General features: G+C 39.8%; 2 protein-coding genes across 9 annotated transcripts in view; both read left to right on the forward strand.

Moving 5' to 3' along the window:
• Positions 1–1,251: 1,251 nt before the first annotated feature.
• coa8 (cytochrome c oxidase assembly factor 8) lies at positions 1,252–6,707 on the forward strand. Its single transcript, XM_083924883.1, has 5 exons — positions 1,252–1,581; positions 3,778–3,975; positions 5,495–5,558; positions 5,901–5,991; positions 6,556–6,707. Exons 1-5 carry the CDS (start codon positions 1,420–1,422, stop codon positions 6,677–6,679), a joined length of 639 nt encoding a protein of 212 aa, XP_083781009.1. The 5' UTR covers positions 1,252–1,419; the 3' UTR covers positions 6,680–6,707.
• A 1,527-nt stretch (positions 6,708–8,234) lies between these two features.
• The window catches only part of klc1a (kinesin light chain 1a), a 55,213-nt gene continuing 40,295 nt past the window's right edge, over positions 8,235–23,152 (forward strand). For 6 of the 8 annotated variants that reach the window (XM_083924824.1, XM_083924828.1, XM_083924827.1 and 3 more), the window contains exons 1-4: positions 8,235–8,630; positions 17,610–17,877; positions 19,940–20,170; positions 20,876–20,954. In XM_083924824.1, coding sequence (XP_083780950.1) covers positions 17,611–17,877; positions 19,940–20,170; positions 20,876–20,954 — 577 coding nt within the window. In that variant the 5' untranslated portion in view covers positions 8,235–8,630; position 17,610. Of the gene's footprint in view, positions 8,631–10,584; positions 10,683–14,694; positions 14,765–17,609; positions 17,878–19,939; positions 20,171–20,875; positions 20,955–23,152 lie in introns of those variants that run through there. The other 2 variants (XM_083924825.1, XM_083924826.1) reach the window with 2 other exon arrangements.

Here is a 23,152-nt window from a genome sequence, read left to right on the forward strand (position 1 = left end):
ACGTGTTATTTTACGCGGTGATCGGGTTAAATACTTTTAACGGAGTGTAAGTTTTTGGTTGTCCAACATTGGCTGCGCTTTATTTTGACGAGGGGCCGTGCCGACCGGAAATAGGCGGGCGGGTGCTGTGTGTGAGGACTAAACATGTCTCAACAAGTAAATACATACATGTATGAATAAATAAATACAAAAAAGTAAAAAATAAATAAATGATAAACTAAATAAATAAATATAGAAATAAAAAAATGAATGAATAAATAAATATATATATTATTATTATAAATAAATTATATATAAATTATAAATAAATCCATAAATAAATGTATAAATAAATAAATACAGGAATAAATAAATGTATGGATAAATAAATGAATTAATGAATAAATGAGACCTCCTGGGAATGGCTCACAGAAATACAGAAATATATAAATGTAGGTGAAAAAATGAATGTAAAGCATTTATGTATGCATTTAGTTATTTAGTTATTAGACATGATGTATAGACCAAATCAAATACTTGATGGTAGGATAGAAACTGCATTATGAAGGGGTTAGCTGCATATGTCTGACAGATATGTAGCTCCAGCCTGGAGTAGGCCCACCTGAATCACTCTGTGTTATGAAAAACTCTCTATAAATGAAATGCATATAAATGCAATAACATGCACCTATGGAGAAATATTACCAGCCTATTTGTACTTGAGTATTTTCATTTTATGCAGCTTTATACTTCAATACAACTTCTACTTCATCTCAGAGGGAAGGAAGATTTTAACTTTAATTTTAAGATGATGGAATTATTAATGCAAAATATAGCCTAAGTCGACTAACACATTAGTTGGGTCTGTCTGACGTTCCTGCCTGATAAAGGGAAGGTTTTGGTCTCCACCGTACTCTACGGGGGAATTGTTGGCTCTATGTAAATCTAAATAGGTTATAGAGTGTGGTCTTTACCTACTCTGTAAAGTGTCCTGAGATAACTTTTGTTATGATTTGGCACTATAAATAAAATTGAATTGAATTGTATTGAATTTAATTCAGAAATAAATATGATCCTTAAATTGCTTTTACTTTTTTATTCTTACTTGAGTCAGATTCTGAATGTAAGACTTTTAGTGTTCCTGAGGTTTTGGAGGAAGCCCCGCCCAGCTGGCTGTATCCGGGGCTGCGCCTGTGAGGTCTTGGAGTAAACCCCGCCCAGCTGGCTGTATCCGGGGCTGCGCCAGTGATGTTTTGGAGCACCCCCTTTCTTTTCTGGTGGAGGTCATGTGACCAAACTGCTGGTTGTGCGCACAGAAGGACACCGACATGAACTCCCCTCAAGTAAACTGCAGGACAACATGAGCCACACTACGGGTGCTCTGTTACTGTGAAGGTTACCGACTCTCCTGCAACATTACTGTAGTGTTGCTTAATAACAATGTTGTCAACAACAACAACAACAGCAGCAGCAGCAGCAGCAGCGGGCTGTTTATGGAGGGTGTTCAGTCCTTCCACCCTCCACGCTGCACGCAGCTCACCAGCACTGAATATGCGGCAGTGCAGCTCCAAACTGGCAACCCAGCAGGACAACATATCAAAGGTGCGTGCAGAAAGTCAGCAAAACATGCAAAATATACACAATGTAATGTTGAATATTTGACTTACAGGAAGTGTGACGTCCTCGGCAGCTCGACTAAACTATGTGCGTGCGTGCGTGCGTGCGTGTGTGTGTGTGTGTGTGTGTGTGTGTTGCTATGATACTGTTGCTTGGGTGGTTGCCATGTTTTAATTATGTATGCACAATAAGATGAGTAATAACAGTGAACTTGTTCATGCAGGTAAAAAAGTAAAGACCTTTTCAACGGAATTCCATTGCTAGGCAACAGCTGTGTTCCCCGGTAACTTCCTGTCAGCTGATGTCGTTCACATACACTGCAACAGGAAACAAACTTTATGTTGATGTTATCTTTGAAAAGGTCCATAAAAGTATAAAAGCATCAGGATTAACCAAAAGTCAAAAGTAGGCTACTCTGTATGCAGAACGCGCCGTTACAGCATTTTATTGGATTATAATTAGGAATGCATCACTCTAATGTTGCTGCAGGTAAATGCAGATTCAATTAGATAACTTTATAATACATCAGAATTTATTTTTTTGTTATTAGAGGTGTCACAATTCCATTTCGTTTTTCATTTAAATATTTTTCCCTCAACTGGTTATGCCCTTGTTTAATTTTGTTTAATGTTTAATTATGTGCACAAACCAGATGCATTGTCTGAGTGTTTTATCAGTAATTCGCGACACAAACAAATAATAATGAATAAATAATTATTTAAATGAATAAAAAGTTAATAAAAAAGGAAACATACATCTTAAAAGTTTGACTCCCCTCCGTCTCTTTTCATGTCGTTTATCTCGTCTTAATTGGTAAAGTAAAGATGAATAGATCGTTGCGTTTATGCCCTCACAACTGTCACATATTTACATTTTTTCTTTAAAAAGATGGACAGAAAAAGATTTATACATGTTTTTTATGTGCCACATTAAGGCCATATTGTCTTTTTTTTTTAATTTAAAATGCTGCTTTAGATTCAATAGATTTTCCAAACTGTGACACCCCTGTGAGTTATTTTAATTATCATAATCTACATCTGCAAAGTCACTAGAACATGATGTCAAATAAATGTAATGGATTAAAAAGTGTCATATTTCCCTCTGAGACGTAGTGGAGTAGAAATATAAATATATAAAGTAAAACATGACCCTGAGTAAAGGTACTTAGTTACATTCAGTACCTCAGTGGAGTATCATCATATTGAGCCTGTAACAAAAGAGGAAACCACACACGTGAACTCAGCGGCTCACACTTTCCTACCTGTTTTCTGCCTCGCCGCTCGTCTCATCGCTCAGTCTGCTTAGAAATGATGAGCTGGTTCTTTTTTTTGGTTGGCTGTTTGTTTAAACCACATGACCTCCGCCTGTTTGTGTGCGTGCAACACTTCTACTCTGTTTGCTCAGTTTATTCAAACGAAACTCTTCACTCACTGACACCACACCTGCACAGCGGCCTGCCCTGCCCTTCAGTCCTACACAAGGAAAGGGCACGTTTTACAGTTTCATTTAATGATTTGATGATTTGATGTTAAACACGTTTGTCAAGATAAACTTTCTCTCGTGGAGAAGAAATCTGGGGATGCCCCTAAAAGTGTGATTGAAGAGCAAAGATTGCCGCCAAGATTTCTAAAAAACAAACAATTATATTCAGCACTTTAGGCCAATATTCTGATCCTAAACATGCAGCCATCATTTAATTTGGATTCACTCATTAATGATAAGCATTTAATTATTAATTTAGTTATCATATACATTTAACTTACATCTAATAGTCTTCAACACACACATTAAGATTAGATTAGACTAGATTAGATATTCATTACAATTTTTATTTGTTATTTAAATGATCAGCAGTAGACTGTTACTGAAAATGTTTATTTAGATATATATTTTATTTTATTAATACTTTATTTAAATGATCAGCAGTAGACTGTTACTGAACATTTGTTTATTTAGATATATATATTTTTTTACTCTTGCTGTGAGGCGACAGTTCTAACCACCAGAACACCGTGCCGCTCAAAAGCTTGAAAATGCACCTTGAAAATGCTTGAAAAGTGCTTCAATTTGATTTGGAAAGGTGTAGGAAGCCTTTAAAGGTGCAGGGTGTTGAGCTCTCTGAGCCACTGTAGAAAGGTCCATCCTCTCATCAGTATAAGTGACCTTGTTTCTTCTGCGTAGAGATCCGCCTTCAGACCAGCAGCCAGCTCCACGCACGACTGGATCGGCCCACCGAACTCTCTCTCCAACCTGCGGCCGGTGGTTTACCACGTCCCCGAGAACGAGTCGGAGCTGGAGAAACGTCTGAGGCACCTGAGACAGGAGACGGAGGACTGGAACCACAGCTTCTGGACCAAACAGAACATCAGCTTCAGCAAGGTTATTACAGAGCCCATTCCTCTGCTGCACAAAAGTGAGGGATTGTTGTGTACATTTATGGACAACAGCTTCAGTTTATTAGGAATATATACAGCAAAATATCATACATACAAATACAAATAATATCAGAACACATGTTGAAAATAAGGAAAGTAAAATCATGTACGAACTCTGCACAAAGTTCAATTTACAATGTATGTTTGCAGGAGTTCAATTTGTCTTTTAAAGTATTTCCAAAATCAGGAAAGTAAAGATAATAAATGAATTATCTGCATTAACATACACACCTTTTTGTGGTAGAATGCTTTCTTATATACATAATAACCAGGATAATGATCCATCACAATAAGCAGCGAATAATACGCCCCAAAAACGTAAATATAATATAATTTTAAGCAAAAGAGATCTGCAACAAACAAAAGTATATCTCAAGTAAAGCTGCAAATTTGTTATCAGTTAATCTGTCAGTGATCTTTACTGGGTCTTTAACAGTTTAAACCATTTGTCCAAAATATAAAATACTATTTCTTTTAGTTTTTTGTCCTCCCATTTTTATTTTTATTGAAAAACAAAGAAAACAGTATGTGCAGAACAGATGCCGTGCAGACAAAGAGCAAACAAACCAAACCAAACTAAACTCAACAGAAAGAGAATGCTAATGTATGTATAAGTTGATAACCGCATAAAATAAAAATCAGTTTACACATAAGAAGGAGAGCATACACAGGACCAGATAGCGTACTAAGAATAAATAAAAAAAATCTGTTGCTGGTTGTTATTATTCTGTCGAACGATCACTGAGTTTAGTTGACTCATATTTTCAGCCGTTATTCACAGAAGTATCAAGTTAAACGTGGACGTGTTTGGGTGAAGCCTCTGAATCCACAGACACCCGTCCTGCTGCCCAGCCTCTGAGTGGGCTCCAGAGCTGCTGACCTCTGACCCCTGGACGTGATCTCTGTCATCAGTGTTATTGAGCATAATTTGCTGTGTCAGCGGATGTTGGTGTCCTGCTGCAGCATGTGGGTTCATGTCTCCACCAGCAGAGAGCAGCATCGCACAGCAAATGGGCTGTTACTTCTCAATAGATAACAACTGATGATGTCTGCAGCAGTAATCTAGATTGACTCAATTATTTTCAGAACTTAATGTGGTTTACTTATTTAATTTAATTAATTTTATTATTTGAAATAATTCATTATCCATCCATCTTCAACCACTTCTCCCTGTCGAGGTGGACTCAGCCGATCCCAGCTGATTCATTACTTTTTTTATGAATATTTTTTCTTTGGATTTATTTATTTATTATTATTTATTTTAAAAAATTGTATACTCCTATTTGAGTCTTAGGGTTGGGTGGGAACTAATTCAAATGTATGATGCATTTGATAAAAAACGATATTCAAAGATTTATCAAAAACATATTTCCACAAGAACACAACATATCGATTTGTTTGTTTATGTTGTAATATCGATATGAATATAAATATATAAACTGTATGATTGTGTGTCTCTGCAGGAAAAAGATGCGTTCATCTTTTCACAGCTGAACTCAAAAGGCTTGACTGTGCGTGACGAGCAAGGTGAGGACCTGCTTTTTCTCTCTCCCACGTCTCCCCCACCTTCATTCCCTCCCTTCCTCCTCTTTGCTTCCCTTCCATCTTTTCCACCTCACCTCCTTCCCTCTGTCTTCCCTCGCTCCCTTCCTTCCTTACCTTTTTACCCTTGTCTCCTCTCCTCCTCCTCATTTCTTCTCCCCCACCTCCCTCTTCACCTTCCTTTCCTTACCTCCTCCTCCTATCTCCTCTCTTTCCTCATCATCTCCTTCCCTCTGTCCTTTCTTTGTCCCCCCCTCCCTGTATGAAATAAATAATCATGACAGGGTAACGTAGTCCTCTGTGTCCCTCCTCTCCTCCCCCCTTCAGGACGACGGCGGAGCCTGAACAGTGAAGAAATGGCCGTGTTTTACAAAAGCTTCCTGGACACAAACAGAACACGACATGCGGATTATAACAAGTGAGTGGTTTTGCAGCCGCAGATCTCCCAGGGTGCATCAGGGCGGACGGACGGGTCCCTTTAAACCACTCAGACAGTCGTTTACTTGCCGTTTACTCCTATTTTCTCCCCCACCTTCATTTCCTCCTTTCCTCCTCACCTCCTTCCTTCTGCCTCCTCTCTTGCCTCCTCACCTCCTTCCTTCTGCTTCCTCTCTTGCCTCCTCACCTCCTTCCTTCTGCCTCCTCTCTTGCCTCCTCATCTCCTTCCTTCTGCCTCCTCTCTTGCCTCCTCCCCTCCTTCCTTCTGTCTCCTCCTCTCCTTCCCCTTTTCTCTCCCTCCTCACCTCCTTCTCACCTTCTGTCTCCTCTCTTTCCTCCTCCCCTCCTTCCTTCTGCCTCGTCTCTTTCCTCCTCACCTCCTTCCCCCTTTCTCTCCCTCTTTACCTCCTTCTCTCCCTCTTTACCTCCTTCTCTCCCTCCCTCCTTCCGTCTCTACTCCGTGGTAAAGAGATGGTTAAAACTGGGTTTAACTTCTCTAACACACTCCCTCTAATCCTCTCCTCTCCCTCCTCCTCATGTGCAGTGAATGGTATCGACGTAACTTCACCATCACTTTGCTCATGGCCCGAGTCGCCCTGAAGAACATGTGGAGGACTGTGACTGAGCGACGCCGCAGCAAGAACAGCAGCAGCACCACCACCTCATGATCAATAAAGCATCCATCCCTCCTCCTAACTTTGTTTTTCTTCATTGTTGTGTGCTTCTGTTACTCTCTTAGAGTTAGAAATCACCCGCTCATAGCTGAGGGAAGATGGACATCTCTCTTTTTGTCTGCCTTGTATTTCTGATGTGCGGCTGATTCGATGAGGGTCCCTCTCAGGTACTGAGATAAGTTTTCACTGCTCAGTCGGAGACAAAAAGAAGAGCTGCTGATTTGATTTATTCCGTCTCTACTTTCTTTCCTATAATTACATTTTAAAGCAGTCTGATATCTTCAGTGCTGAGTGTGTTTACACACATTGGATACACTTTACTACAAAACCCACAATGCACCACCAGATTGTCTACGTTTTATTTGTTGTTGGACATCTCATTGCAATTTAAGATTTTGGGTCAAAGAGGTTAGTGATTCAGTGGAATTTGGCAAATCTTGTACGTTTTACTCCACTAGATAGAAGTGTGACATATTTAGTTAGTTCATTCATATTATTAGGTTATTAATACTAAATAATAGCCTAAATCAACAAATAAATATGATTTATTGTTATAGACTACGCTACCCAGTAGTGTATAAACTCATTAATTGCTCCACATTTATCAGCTGCAACATTAAAGTAATGAATACATTAATACATTGACAATTATAATACATAAATATTTTAATTTTTAATGGGCCATTCTGCCGAATAAGCACTTTTGATACTTTGAGCATATATTCACTTAAAATCAAGAAACTTTACTTGTTGGGAGGGGAAATTCAAGAGCACATAGGGTTGAGAAAACAACAAAAACAGGGCAAAATGAAGCAAACAACTACGCACTAAAATGATACTAGCATCAGGGCAAAATATAAAAACAAAACTAAATATATACAATAATATAGATTTAGGTGCATGAAATATCTACAATGATTACAGTTTAAGGTACATATTGTAGTTTTGAGGATCGTAAGTAGGAATTGTAAGATTTTGATGCAGAACTTTTACTTTAAACATAGTATTTTAAACTGTGGTATAGATAATTTTACATTAATACAAGATCTGAGTATCACCATTAATAACAAATATATAAACAACTAATAATTATGATATTATATATTACTTAGCAGTTTTTAAATAGTTTAACTATTCTCCACCTTTACAAGCTGCAACATTAAAGTAATGAGCAGATGAATGCATCAATAATTATGATCCATTATTGTAATGATTTGAAATTGGCCATTCTGCATCGCCAATGAGCGCTTTTACTTTTGGCACTTTTATTATATATTTTCACGTTTGTAAATAGGATTTTTAATGCAGGATTTTCACCCTGCACTGTGGTATTTTACTTTTTACAGTTGTACAGTTCTGCCCTCACGTTACCAGTATCTTTGTGCATCTACTGTGGTAACTATTGCATTAAATAAATAAATCTGGCAGCTCAGTTCGCAGCGCAGCTTCCCCTTTAATCCGCGCAGGAATGACATCATTACCGGGGAAGACTGAGGGGGGAGCCGAGTGACGCCATTTTCACGCACCGCGCAGTCAGCCAGTCAGTCAGTCAGTCAGTCAGCCAGTCAGCCAGTCAGTCAGTCCGAGAACCAGCGAGCTGTCATCGGTTCTTTTAGCCCTATGAAGCCGACATCAAGTTAGTTTTCGCGGACTCGTTCCTGTCATGGAACCAGAGGAGAACCGGCTCCGACTAAAGCCAGTGTGTGTTTTTGACAGTTAAGTGGCTAACAGCTATGTAGCTTTAACGGCGGTTGATGCAGTGAAACCAGAAGACACAGTTTGGGTATTGTGTTCCTATAACTTCTATATTTTTTTTACACTTATCGTGAGGAGTTGTGTGTCAAAGAAAGCTCCATTTAAAAAAACAGAGACGTTAAAAAGGGGCCAGAAGAACGGACGTTACAGTGACGTTACAGTTACTTGGCAACGGATGTCCTAGAGAACGGTAAGGGCTCCGTGTATTTCTTGGATTTGTATCATTAACCAATGAACCCCTGAAATGTTCATGTTTGTTTTCATGTGTCATTTTGTCAAACCACCAGCATTTGAGCCGCCATACTGTTTTATTAGTTTTAAAAGATGTGTGGGTCCGTGTTGACAGTTAATTTGCAGGAATTAGACACCCCTAAAGCCAGAGCTCCTCAACAGGGGGTCCTCTGAGTTACTGCAGGGATGGAGTACTGAACGGGCCTACCGGGCACAGGTCATGGTCCCTGACTCATGAAATAATGCTGTAACCGCCCCACAAAATTACCGAAAACATGACCAAAAAGGGCACATAAGTGGACTATAGGGATGCAAAATGACCACGAAGAACCTGTACACAAAACGACCACATAGAGACAAAAAATACCACAAAGACACTCAAAATGATCAAAAATAGATTTAAAACAATTACAAAGACGTACAAAACAACAAAAAATGGACGTAAAATGACCACAGAGAAACGTGTCTAACCAAAAGTAAACACAAATATGACTAACAATTACCACAAAGGGGCAAAAATGAGTATAGGAAGGCAAAAATAACCACGAAGAAATGCTAAATAACTGAAAATAGACACAAAATTACATAAAGACAAAAAAATGACCAGAAAGACACGCAGAATGATAAAAAAAATGTTAAAATGGCCACAGCAAGATGCAAGAGGACTAAAAATAGATGCAAAACAATAACAAAAATGTACAAAACAACTAAGAATGGACATAAAATGAGAGAAACAAAATGGCCACACATAAAAAGGACTAAAATAAGGTGCACAATGACCAGAAAGAAAAATAAAATGACTAAAAGTCGACTCTTTAAATGTAGGTGTCTTTTTCCTAGTGGGGGGCCTCTTACATGTCTGTTCCCAGGGGCCCGTGGTCTCACAATATGTCCCTGGATCCGCCAACTTTGATCGATTGATAATCGTTCCAACGTTTTTGTTTTCCCCCAAAATATGTCTGAATATATTCATTAACGTATTATTAGCAAAAATAAGATGTGTGAAAAAGTAAAGGCTTACGGGCTTATAGGCACTAAGGTAGTCATGCACAGATACAATTGAGCTGAAGGATTCAATGTGCCTTCCAAATGTGTGTTTAACATTAACATATCATGTATGGATAAATACATGAATATTAATAATGATCATTGTAATATCTTAGGATTGTATGCACCATGAAAAGCTGTGTGTATAGGCTTTAGACCCAATTTAATATGCAACTCAATTTATTACAATATAGTAGGGGGTCCCTGCTTCGTCTCTTTTTCAGCTAAGGGGTCCTTGGCCTAAAAAACAATGAAGACCCCTGCTCTAAATGAAACTGTCACTGAGCGTGCTAGCTCAGAGTTAGCCCTGGGTTAGTCCGTGTGACAGCAGGGAGGTACTGGCTAACTGGTTCTTCAGGTTAATCCATTTGTAAGTGAGGTAGCAAGGACAAAGCTGGAGGAACTATACGGGGCATGGACTAAACAAAACATGCCTGGGAAGATGCACTTGTTAGGCCAGTGCAGCAGCACCCGGAAGTCTTGATGTTTGTCATGTGATAGCTGGATGCCCCCCTTTCATTGATATTCAGAGTGGGGCTGAGGGCTGTGAAAGCTGCCTGTGTGAGGAGACGGCTTCAGAGAGGGGACAGGGGATCAAGTGTGGGACTCACAGCTGGGAAACGCTGAGAAGTGTCTATATGAATATTTTAGATTTTAGCACACAGTCTGTGAGTCTACGTGACGGAGAAATCTCAGGAACACCCACACACAAACACACAAACACGTTTTGTTTACCATGCCCTGCAGTGTTGTCATGTTTAATCCACCCAAAGGAGGGACTCCCCATGACAACCTGCAGGGCTCCTCCTCCAGGCTAACGCACCTCTCTGCTCTGCTGGGACGGCTTGTTGTCGGCTCAGAGATCCCACAAGGTTTTGGTGTGTTATACTGCTGGTGGGAAATGATAATTTTGTGTTGTCGCTGCAGATTTTGTTGTAACGCTGCAGGCACAGAGCCCTTGCAGGTGAGGCGTGTACACCAGCACACAGTGAAAACACTGCAGATGTAGTTCTGTTGTGTACTTTGACACATGACAATTATGGTTTTAGATTTGAATTGAAACATTGACAGTTTTATTATTGGACGATATTCTTTTTACAGAAACACAAAGGATTAGCTCTCTTTTACTGTACTGTTTCTTAAGTAACTTGTAAGCCTTTTAGTAATTCTGTTACTGTATCTTCTTGTTACTTATTGGCTGCCTGTATTAGGGCTGGACAATAAGATTGACATTCATTCATTCATCTTCAACCACTTATCCCGGGGTCGGGGTCGCGGGGGTGCTGGAGCCGATTCCAACTGACATCGGGCATGAGGCGGGGTACACCCTGGACAGGACGCCAGTCTATCACAGGGCACATAGAGACGCACAGAGACAGACAACCATTCATACCTACGTGCAGTTTTAGAGCCATCAATTAACCTAACATGTGCATGTCTTTGGACTGTGGGAGGAAACCGGAGAACCCGGAGAAAACCCACGCAGACACGGGAGAACATGCAAACTCCGCACAGAAGGGCCAGGCCGGGATCGAATGCTAACCACTACACCACCGTGTAGCCTTAACGATCAGAACGTAAAGCATTGTCAGAATGACAGATATATCACCATAATGTTGGACGCTGGTTTTTCATCGCATGGAAAGTTTCTTTTTTAATATATATATTCTTGACATTTTTATATAATTTTGACAAGATGTTTATCTAAGCACCCTACTGGGGCTGCAGTTTTCAAATGATATCCCTTCAGGTATTTCAGATAGCATTTTCTGAGAAATTCCAGTTAGTACGTGCTCATTATTATCAATTTAGACGACGTATTTGTGCATCACGTTAGCTTGATGTATGATTTCATTGAAAGACGATAAATGATCATATTTAATTATTTCCTATCCTAATCTCAGCTGATATACTAGCCTGATTTTGTTTGTTTGTTGTTATTTTGTTGACTGTCCACAGGCTTCTAGAAAAATAGGCAACATTAGAAATATCAATAAGTTATTGTTGTGGTTTCTGTGCCATCACCTGCAAACGTGAAATGTTTCTATCAACCATGAGAAGTGTCTGGTTAAAGAGGCTCAATTTAACACATTTAATAATAAAAAAAAGGAAATCAGGAGGAACTCGTGCTGCAGTCTCAAAGTGCTGTTTCATCCCAGTTTTTGGTAACGCAGTCTTATTCTCTGCACAAGCAACTTATATATGAAAGGCAGTGTGTGTATTAGAAACTTTTCTTTTTTTATTCTCTCTGTATCTTTCTCTCGGTAGCCTTCAGGGTGCCGCAGTAAAGAGCGGTGCCACCACTGTCTCTGTGGATCACAGCGTCTTAAACCTCTTTCACTGATTCCAATGATAAATGCAATCTCTCGCCCAGAGCTCGTTCATGGAAATATAAAAAAAGTTATTGATGCTCTTGATGTCATGTGAGGTCTTACCAGAAGTGAGTCTGCCACTCATCTGTAGGAGATGACACACACTTGAAATCAGCTGTAAATTCCCACAAAATCAGGCAGTCATGTTCCCGTGTTGGGTTAATAGAGTATAAGATGTTTTCAGTTTTCAGCTTTATTGTTCTGTCGCCTGTTGGACACCAAATTTGTCCATTATTGACATCAAACGTTGACATTTCCTGTGTTTCAGCCGCGGGGCGCCGTGTCTCGTGACGGCTCGATTTAGTAACCCTTTTCTTTGTCCCTGAAGCTAATTGCTATTGTCGTCACATGATGCATCAGTAAAGGCTTTAGTAAGACTGAAGGAATAGTGAAATCTGCTGCATGTTGAGGCTCACAAAGTGCAAAAAGAACAGCACAAGACATACGTGAATGACCGTGATCATATTATTTTTGCATCAATAAAAGGATCACTTGACTACTACTGCATCTATCTGCAGTTTCCTCCAGCTGCTCACAGATTTATAGCATTTTTAGCTCACTGTTTTTGTTTTTCTGGACTTAAAACTTAACCATTTTGTCTAGCTGGTGAGAAAGAAACATTCAGCGGTCAAAAAAAACAAAACAGAGCCAAAATAGAGAATTAATACTGAACTTTAATTAGTCAGGTGGCCAGAGACACAGCATCTAATGAATGCTAATGTAGCTCCAGCTAAAAAAGAAACTGGCTCACCATTTTAAAGATGTTATTATTCACAGGTTGTTTCTGTGTCCAAGTGGCCAAAAAGTTGTTTTCTTGCGTAATTAAAGTGAAGGACTGGTGTTAGAGTTTTTCAATCAACTTATTTTTGAGGTGTTCTGCACTGGACTTTCCTTCTGTAGTTTGCACTCTTTTTTTGTTTTCAGCTGCTGCAGACACAGCTGGTGTTATTATCTACCCTACCCAGTTTTTAAAGCTACTTATACCACACAGTATGGCTGCATAATACATGTTTTTTTTTTATCCTCATTGCAATGTAAAGTTGCACAATGGACATTTCACGAAAGACTGCGACACATTGCGAAAGAAACTCAGGGACCTTTCATTAATTGAAAGAGAGTATTCATAGAAAACCCCACTTTAAAATACAACTATTCTTCTTCTTTACTGGTGCATTTTCCGTTTGATATAACTGTTTTATTTATTGCGATATTCAACAAAGTTATCACATATTTTCCTAATATCGTGCAAACCTCCCAGACAAACGGAGAGAAAATCAAAAATGTTTTCTCTGACAGGACACAGAGGAAAAACAACCGTTGCGTCATTTGAATCACGGATAGACAGCAACCAAACATGCACACATTTATGAGTATGTTAAAAAAATGAACTGGTGAATTACACATGTAGAGGCTCTGTCAGACTTTCTGTCTTTAAAAATGAGGATGTGAATCACAGCTCTCATCGTGTAATAATGACTATCAGCCCCCACATCGCTGACAAAGATAGTTTCCTTGCAGGGCTGCTCTTCCTGCTTCCTGCTTTATCCTCGTGAGTGAATCCCAGAGCAAGCACTTACTGTTCCTCTTCTTTTTCTTCTTCGTTGGTCCCAAAACACAACCCACCCCCTCATTCGTAGCCTCCTTATATCAGTGCCATAACCTGCTTACATGAAGAGTTTCAGCGTCCCCAAGCGCCCTGCTTCAAGCCAGCTATTTACATTTCAAAAGTGAACTTCAGAAGTAGTTTTCTGTGGCTTTCCCTGTGGTGCTTTGTGTTCAGAGTCTGATGCCAGAAATAAAAGACTGTTAAATGAGAGCTGTTAAAAAAGCTTGTGCTGTCACTCTCACTTCTGTATTACACAGCCTGCAGTGGCGGTTGTTGTCTCTCTTGTTCTTTGGCATGTTTACCGTGCTCTGGGTTGTTGGAGTATAAAACAGGGATTTTTGGATATATTTTTTCCGTGTGGAGTCTCTTAGCTATTGTGTAATTACTTAATCATTTAAGTCATTCTTCAAGCTAAAACACAAAATGTTACCTGGCTTTGGTTTCTTAATTGTGAGGATTTTTATGGTTTTCTTTGTCTTATTTGATAATAATATAGAATATTTTGGGTACTAGACTGTTGGTCAGACTAAACAAGTAATTTGAAGATGTCACCATGCACATTTTTTACTTTTTCTGGCATTTTACAGCCCAATCGATCAGCAGGTTGATCTATGATGAAAAAAGTTGCAGCTCTAATTATTTTATTTTTAGGTGTTTGTCATCATTGAAACTGATGGTGAATTAGAGAAACAAATGGAACACCAAATACAAGATAAGTACTGATACCTTTGCTTAATCAGTTTGCCTCAGTTTGAGGTTATTATAATCTATACTTTCAATATTATTTATATTTGTGCTGCACAGCTCTGTGCACCTGGAGCTGCTGTTTTTCCATCTCCTCCTGCACACAGTTTCCTGCCCAGCTGTCAGCTGATAGGCTGCAGGCTGGTTGCTGAGTCACATGGAGCGATCAGAGCTATAGCCCTTCTTCCGTCTTCCTCGTCTGCTCCGGGCAGTCTTCACATATTGGTTTTTTTATTCCACACTTGAACTAAATGTGAAATCTGGCAATTCAGGACACGTACGGGGAAAAAAAACGTTTTTCACCACAGCAGCTTTTATACTCAGGTGGGCACGCTGGTTCAACTCATCGTATCATCACAACAGTATGGATAAGACGAATGTGAAGTCAGTCACTCTCAGTGTTGGTTTCATTTCTGTTTATTTTTTCTCCACAAAGCCATGCAGTTACTCCAGTCAGTGTGTCTGTAATTATTCAGTGTGTCATTTCTGTTTGGTGTGCTAGCAGAGATTTATTAGGAAGCTCACTACAAGTGCTGCCGAGGCGCTCTGTCATAATCCTCTTAAGTGTGTGTGTGTGTGTGTGTGTGTGTGTGTGTGTGTGTGTGTGTGTGTGTGTGTGTGTGTGTGTGTGTGTGTGTGTGTGTGTGTGTGTGTGTGTGTGTGTGTGTGTGTGTGTGTGTGTGTGTGTGTGTGTGTGTGTGTGTGTGTGTGTGTGTGTGTGTGTGTGTGTGTGTGTGTGTGTGTGTGTGTGTGTGTGTGTGTGTGTGTGTGTGTGTGTGTGTGTGTGTGTGTGTGTGTGTGTGTGCGCGTGCGCGTGTGCGTGTGTGTAATAGTAACATCTGTTTTACCTTCTTCACCTGATAGTCTGCCTCCTTAATCAGGATGATGCTGATTCAAGATCTGATTATGTGCTATGACGACATTATAGTAGCACTAAGATGCTGATGAGTGTTTAGGGTCAGTGTTGGGTTCAATTGTGTTTTATGTGGGATTATTGTGAGAGGAGGAATCAGCTGCAAGGAAAATCGTAAACGTGGCCTCCAAGATCATTGGGCAACCACAAAAGCTATTCTGTAAGAGGAACTTTTTAAAATGACTAATGAGCCGTTTCACCCGCTGCAGAGTGAACTAAACTGTTGCCTTCAGGGGGACGTAATCGTGGAAAGAGGGCAAACAGAAATGTCTATAAACAATCCTTTGTTCCAAATCCTGTCAAGGCAATAAATAAAATCTGGTGTTGTATGATGCAAGCAGGTGCTTTGAACAGTATATAATAGTGTATTTTGTAGACGTGTGTAAGTGTGCGGTATTTTTTATGTGTTGAGCTTGTTGTCTTTTGTTGTTTTTTTTTTACAGTGTTTTATGTTTTCATGACATATTAAAACAAAAGACCAATTCATGCAAAAAAATTGTATCTGTATTTTTCTGGTGGTTTCACGCTGTATGACAGTATATTTTTATTTTTCGCCTGACTGGAACTTATTATATTGGCGTATTCTACTGTCAGGAGTTCATACTAGATTATACAAACATGCTGTTCTGCGGTTTCGTTTTGTAAATGCCTGTTGAGGATTTACAGTAGATGTTTCAACTATGCACCGGTATGGCAGTTATAGAAAAATTCATATCATAAGGGAAAATAAAACTGGTATACCGACCAGCGCTGTGTATGTGATTTTTCTAAAGTTGTGGCAACTGTCTGGATAAAGGGAAAGCTAAAGATGCAAAACTATAAAATCCTGAGTAAAAAAACAGCTCAACAAATATGACGATTACTAGCAGCCACTCGTTGTGTGATTTAAGTTCTCTACTTGTTCCTTTTAGAGGTTTCCTCTCTAACAATCCTCACCTCCTATCTGTCATTATCTGTAAACCACATGCAGCCCACAAGCCACAGATCTGGATTTAAACTATCAGCAGGCTGCAGGTTTATCGTCCGCAACACCAAAGTCGCCCTTTTCCTCAAAGCATCTTAAGTGATGATGCCTCAGTATTTGAGAGCACTTCAGACTAGTTTTTACAAATGCGACATTACATTTAACCTTTTGTTAATTCAGCTTTTTTTCCAGTTGCTGCAACACCCTGCTGCTGTCAGTGCTTCGCTCAAAGGCACCTTGAGTGTCACTGAAGTGGGAAAAATCTCTCAACCTGAACCAAGAATTATTTACTCACACACATGATCTGAACTTTTCTTTAAGCCAGTGTTGTTTCTCGCTCTGAGCCTGGTATTGATCGTAAAGGGAGATGAGTCAGGCTGTGTAATGGCCACGAGACAAGAAAAGGTCAGGAGGACACAACTTTGAATGAAACATCTGAAGGCTACGTGCTTGCCCTTTAATGATTCTCTACATCAATACATCTACAGAATATCACAGGTATCTGGTGAACGGCAATCTGTTGCTCCAGGAAGTCCCTTTTCCCTGGTCGTCCTGTCTCTGACATCTTTGCAGTAATAAACATTAACCCTGATTAAACCTTTGTTGCGTTATATGTAATTTAGTTCTTAACAAACATAGATGTCATGAGACGAGTGGATACTAATAAGAGTTCAGAGTCCTGAGAGGACAGCAAGAGGCTTTCAGTTTCCTTGTTTTTGTCAGAAAATTATTTCTCCTGATGTTTGTTCTCTTTAGTTTCATGAGGATACCCCACTCAGATTAATTTAATGCAGTCTTTTTTCTGTGAAATATTGAATTTCCTTGATTGGATTTGTCGGATCTCTGGACACATACTGTATAAAACTGCGCAAGTTAAAATTAAATTAAATTTTATTTATAGTGCCAAATCATAACACAAGTTATCTGAAGACAATTGACATATAGAGTAGGTCTAGACCACACTTTATGACTTATTGATTTACAGAGACCCAACACTCCCCCCCTGAGCAGCAACAATTCACACTATCTACTACTAAAAAATAGTAATAATTATTATAGCTATTGTATACATAATTAATCCAGCAATCATGTGCACACAGTGGCAACAAAAACCTTCCCTTTAACAGGCAGAAGAGAACAGACACAGCTCTATGGAGGACGGACATATGTCTGCATCGGTTGGGGGGGTTAGAGAGAGAAAGAGATCAGACAGATCGAACAGAAATAACTTTAAAATGGATCTATAAATAATTTTGACTTTAACTTTCCTCTCCCTGTTGATAAATGGGCAGGATGCGTGAGGACATGTCCACCATGGTGTGCGTGAAGGAGGAGGAGGACCCTGGAGAGAAGATGTCCCAGGATGAGATCATCTCCCGGACCAAGCAGGTGATCCAGGGACTGGAGGCCCTGAAGCAGGAGCACCACTCCATCCTGGAGGGCCTGCTGGGCACGCTGCGATGCCTGAAGCAGGACGAGGAGGGCGTCCTGGTTGAGGAGAAGTCCCACATGATCCGCAAGTCCCTGGAGATGCTGGAGCTTGGGCTGAGTGAGGCACAGGTGTGTGAACACAGCACAGTCAATCAGTGGTGAATCAACTGAAGTATGAGGCGTGTTCTATTGTGTAGGGGTCTGTTATTAACCAATTACAAGGGCCTTGTAAATAATCTGAAAGCATTCACACACAGGACGTACACACACATCCTGTATTGATGCTGTAATTACCAGCCCACCAAAAGATCGAGACGGAATGCTGAATAGCCTCGGCTTCAACTGCCTATAACGTCTAATATCAATATTGATTTCATTCTGTTTATATCTTAATAATAATACAGTACCGGCATGTCATGTTATTTGAAAAAAAATGCTTATGAGTGGGAACCACAGCTGTTTAGTAACAGCTCCAGCAAAGATTTAACACTCTTTTATCTGAGGGTGTGAACCAGTAAACCAGTATTTCTTCTTATCTCAATGTTTGTGCATGTTTTGGATTTTTTTATTTATTTTTTGACCAATGACAAGCTCAAGATGTCTGTAAGACATGTGGAAACCTTCAGAAGCCAATAAAATAAACAACATTTTTGTTGCCTGAGCTCTACCTTTTTACTAATGTCAGACGTTAAGTGTATGAGATTTGTTTTCAGGAAGGCTCTGTGAGAGAGGTTACAGATGAATAAAGAGATTTTGGTAAACAATCATAAAATACACACCCGAAGACAGAATGCACCTGCAAATTGTTGACGATTAAAACACACAAAAAAGACATAGACAAGTCTAGCAAGACCGACAGGTGCAAATATCCATCCACCCACATAAAACAAATGACTTAAAAGGACAACACTGAGCCCTCCCTATTCTATAAGACACTATTTGTGATACATTTCTTTATAGCCCTCTTAAAACTTCTCTCAGCCTCAATGAGTTTTAGATATATTGGAAGTTTATTCTTTTTAATTTCAGCCGTGGATGAAAACCTACAGGTCTGGATATTTGTTTAAATTGAGGCGTATTTGTTTCATGGGAAAGAGGAGTGACAGATTTCAAAAAGGCTCCAGCAAGACTTCAAAAAATGCTTCTATTGTGGAAAGACCTTCAGTTGACAGCAGTTTGTCTTGTACTTAATAACACACCAAGAAAACAAAGCATACTTATAAATTCTAATGCAGAGTTCAGTGGCCTTTTTCTGTCTCTTTTAAATATCTTTTTATTTATACAAACGGTCTTACAGAGATCTTAAGAGAGAAGCTTTTATAGCCAGAAATAAAACATGATAAAATGCTGATTTTTTTCTCTCCACGGTGCTGCCTTCTCTACAGGGAGCGAGATGAAACAGAATAGTGTTGCATTGGGAATGTTGCATGATAGACGACTGTACCTTTACAGTAGCGAATACCACAAATGAAAACAAAATAAATGCAGATTTATTCCAGAGAACATTTGAAAACTGCCAGTTGGTTTATGTCGTTGCTCAGTTGGCAAACACTGGCACATGAGTCACTGATAAGTCACTGTTGATGCTGTAGCCTCTCATCGTCTCCCAGCAGGCTTTGCCTATTAAATATACAATACACTGCACCATGCAGACTCTAATAACGACCTTCAGATGTTTGGGTAGCTTGCAGTTTTTGTAAAGAAGAGTGCGATTCATATTTTTCTGCATAATGTTCCTGCTCTAACATCCCAAATGTCTTTATTCCTCAAACTCTTTGGGTAAAAACATATGTTGTAGGATGAAAGGCTGGGAGGGGTGTAATTAGACAAAGTGCCTCACAGGGACATGTACACATATTTAGTTCTGCAGTGTACTATTATCACAGTTTTAGTACACACACTAACTTACACATTATGCTGCCACTGAATCTGCCTCAGTCCGCCTTAGAATTGAAATATTTAATGTTGAATATAATTAGTGCATAGTATTAATAGCACAGCGCCCTTATGTATCAAATATTCTGATATTATAGCATTTTAAAATCATCAGATACCACAGGAATCAAAGAGATTTAGTATCAATGTTTTACAAAACAGCCCAGGATGATTGTAGCAGGGGATGCAGGGAATATTGTCTACTGCTGCATCCATAATATGCGATATGATTTACGCTTCCCCCGTCTTGGTCCAGGTGATGATGGCGCTGTCGAGCCACCTGAGCTCAGTGGAGTCAGAGAAGCAGAAGCTCCGGGCTCAGGTACGCCGGCTCTGCCAGGAGAACCAGTGGCTGAGGGACGAGCTGGCCGGGACGCAGCAGAAACTGCAGAAGAGCGAGCAGAGCGTCGCCCAGCTGGAGGAGGAGAAGAAGCACCTGGAGTTCATGAACCAGCTGAAGAAGTACGACGAGGACTTGTCCCCATCTGTGAGTGTTTAACATAATGTTTGACCAGACATCTCACAGTATATGCCACAGTAATACTTTGCTTCATCTCCTGCCAAAGGAGCAAGTTATAAGAATGCTGAAAACAAGGCAGAGGTAGTAAAATCAGCAGGTTTTTGTTTGGAGTAGTAATCTGCTCACTCGTGTGTCACATTTGCAAACCAGAAGTCCTTCAGAGAGCACATTCTTCTTAAAAGACTGCATAATAATAATATAAATTACTCTGCATTATAATCAATATAACAAATAATGCCTGACAATTATGGGATACATGTCCCAGATTTTGTGTGTTGTGAAGCAGTTCTTGGCAAAAATGTTCATAAATGAAATTCAGAGTCAAAACGTAAGGACAAAAAATGTCTGAAGTTGTTTGTAGTGGTTAATTTTCTCTCACTTTAATTATCATGTCTCCACGGTAACCCTGAGATGTTTTTAATCGAGTTAAGTTTGTTTCTTCCTTTTTTTAAAGAGTCTTATTTCTTCCTGGAACTTATCAGCAGCAGAGGTGATTTAAAAGTTATCAATATAAACTATCTCAAGTATTTTAACACTCTGAAATGTGCTCGACTGGATCCAGAGTGCAGAACGACTGCATCAGCAGATGAGTCAGAACTTATATAGAAGTTTATAAAACAATGAGTCATTGTCCTCCTTCTCTCCCCTCTCTCTCCCTCCCTCCCCTCTCAGGAGGAGAAGGACTCTGATTCCACTAAAGAGACTCTGGATGATCTTTTTCCAGATGACCAGGATGACCAAGCCCCAGGCAGTGAGTGTTCCTCTTCTTCCCTCTTCTCTCTGGGAGATTCTCAAACATTATCAGTCCTGGACGCAGATATGAAGTGTAGTTCCTGGCCTCAGGGACACAGATGTGATTGTAAGGGGTGCTCCTGTCAAGTGGAAAGAAAGATATTGAATAGTTGAAAGGCGTAGTTAACTTTAGCTTCTACAACATTAATACTTGTAAGTTGAAGGCGATGACTAATGATGCAGGTTTGTCTTCTTTTTTTTGTCTGACGGTTGCAGTAATATAAAAAAAAATGTCACTGCTGTAAAAATGATTCGTGCTCTCGAAACGAAACGTTCATCTTTCAGCAGCAATGCTCATGAATCGAATATACCAAAGTTTAATCAGTGGATGTCCCCAGAGTCACAATATTTATCACATAATATATGGAAGGGGTGTTACAATTTTAATTCTATACAAACTCCCACTTCCTTGCAAGTGTCTGAAGTAAAGAAAACTCAGCAACACACAGCGTTGTTTAACATGCAGCTAAAGATGCAGCATACGTTAGCTTACCAGTAGCCTGCAGCTGCACTTTTCGACACTACATGGCCAGAGTCGGAGAAACCACAGAACTAGAAAATCCTCCTGCTTCACTGAAGTCACCGGTGTGGCAACATTTTTCCTCTCCTGTGAAATATGTAAACAACAAACGGTAAGGCATAAAGAGGCTTCATGGTGCATTCAGGTACACCTTGTAAACTTATTGTGCATTCATGTTAAGTTGGCAAAAGTATCGATACTTTTCCGATGCCACGTGTTTAAAATGATACGATCTCTAATAATTATACATGTAGTAGCATCGAGAGTACCAAAACTAAAAATTAAAAAAAACAACAACAACCCAGACAGCACGTTGTAGCTTACTGGCTGTAGCATGCAGCAAACATTAGCTTACGAGTAGCTGCACTTTTCATGACGCCATGGCTACTGCAGGAGTCGGACATGATGGAGAAACATCAAAACTGTTAAAATCCCTTCCCTGGAGTTGCCGGTATGGAACTATTTTGCCTTCCTAGTGAGTTATGTAAACAAACAACAAACAGGACTTTGTGGTGCATTCAGGTGCACCTCTGAGAAACTAAAACTGTTGTTGTAAAGTACCCTCCTGCCATATAGGAGTGTGCTTAGGACTGTTGATCCTTTTCGCCGTGGTATCTAATGAGGTATTGAGCATCCTTTTTTTTATACCAGCATCGTATCAAAGTTTAGCAGTCTGGTGTTGTGACCAACCTTACATACATGTGCACCTAAACTCTGAGAAACTCAGACTTGTTAAGTACCCTTCTGCCATCTTATTGTGGCTTAGCTGTCAGTGCTGCGTGAAAAAAAGAATCATGCATTTGGAGAATTGGGATAACCCTAATATATGGTGGTGGTTTTTCTCCTGCCATACATTGCAATTCTAAACTTTTCTGAACTCTCTGAAGCGTCATAAATCTTTGTTTCTTCATCTCTGTCTACTTAACCTTCCCTGCCTCGCTCTGCCCCTCTCACTCTTTACTCCCACTCTTCATGTCCATCTCTTCCCTCAGTGTTTGATGGGGTGGTCTTTCAATAGCTCAGTAGCCCAGACAGTACAGCTGTGTTGGCAGTAAAGGGCCCATTAGTCAGGACCTAGTTTGGCCTGGAGGGAGGCCAAATGGGGTGAAAACCTCCCAAACAGATTGGTGCAATATAGTTCCAGGATTTCAACAGTGTGTTCTTTTTGTGTGGCTGTATTCAGGTGAAATGATGTTTCACCAAAGACCACAGCAGTGTTGAACGTTGGCTTACAATACAAAAAATACTTAAAATCTAAACATTTGGTATCGTATACCATGGCAAAAAAACATTTAAAGCACATAAAAAAGAACCTGTTCTTCTTTGTGAAACCGAATATAAAAGCCTCCTTTCACAGGGATTATAACTACAGTTAAATAACAGCGCCCCGCAAGAAGAGCTACAGCACTGATTTGGCTGAATTAAAAGAAATGCACCATAGCTTTGAGGTTGTTTGGGACAACTGGCAGACTGACCTACAAGCCTCTGGTCTCCAAAACAAAATAGCAAACATTTTCTTCCAAAACTTGGCTTTCTATAAGAGTTTTTTTAAACCTTTTTTTTGCACCAAGGTGATTCCCGTTTGGCTTCTGGCATCAGTTTGTCAGCCAGTTTAAATTGCTGACAAATAGACCTCA

The sequence above is a fragment of the Echiichthys vipera genome (assembly GCF_963691815.1).
Source record: "Echiichthys vipera genome assembly, chromosome: 12".
Classification (NCBI taxonomy): domain Eukaryota; kingdom Metazoa; phylum Chordata; class Actinopteri; order Perciformes; family Trachinidae; genus Echiichthys; species Echiichthys vipera.

What these genes read in the sequence shown, in the direction of transcription:
- coa8 (XM_083924883.1), top strand. Translation starts at nt 1,420, where the DNA reads ATGTTGTCAACAACAACAACAACAGCAGCAGCAGCAGCAGCAGCGGGC. An exon ending in AGCAGGACAACATATCAAAG is followed by an intron (nt 1,582 to 3,777) that starts GTGCGTGCAGAA and finishes TCTTCTGCGTAG; the next exon opens with AGATCCGCCTTCAGACCAGC. An exon ending in GACTGTGCGTGACGAGCAAG is followed by an intron (nt 5,559 to 5,900) that starts GTGAGGACCTGC and finishes TCCCCCCTTCAG; the next exon opens with GACGACGGCGGAGCCTGAAC.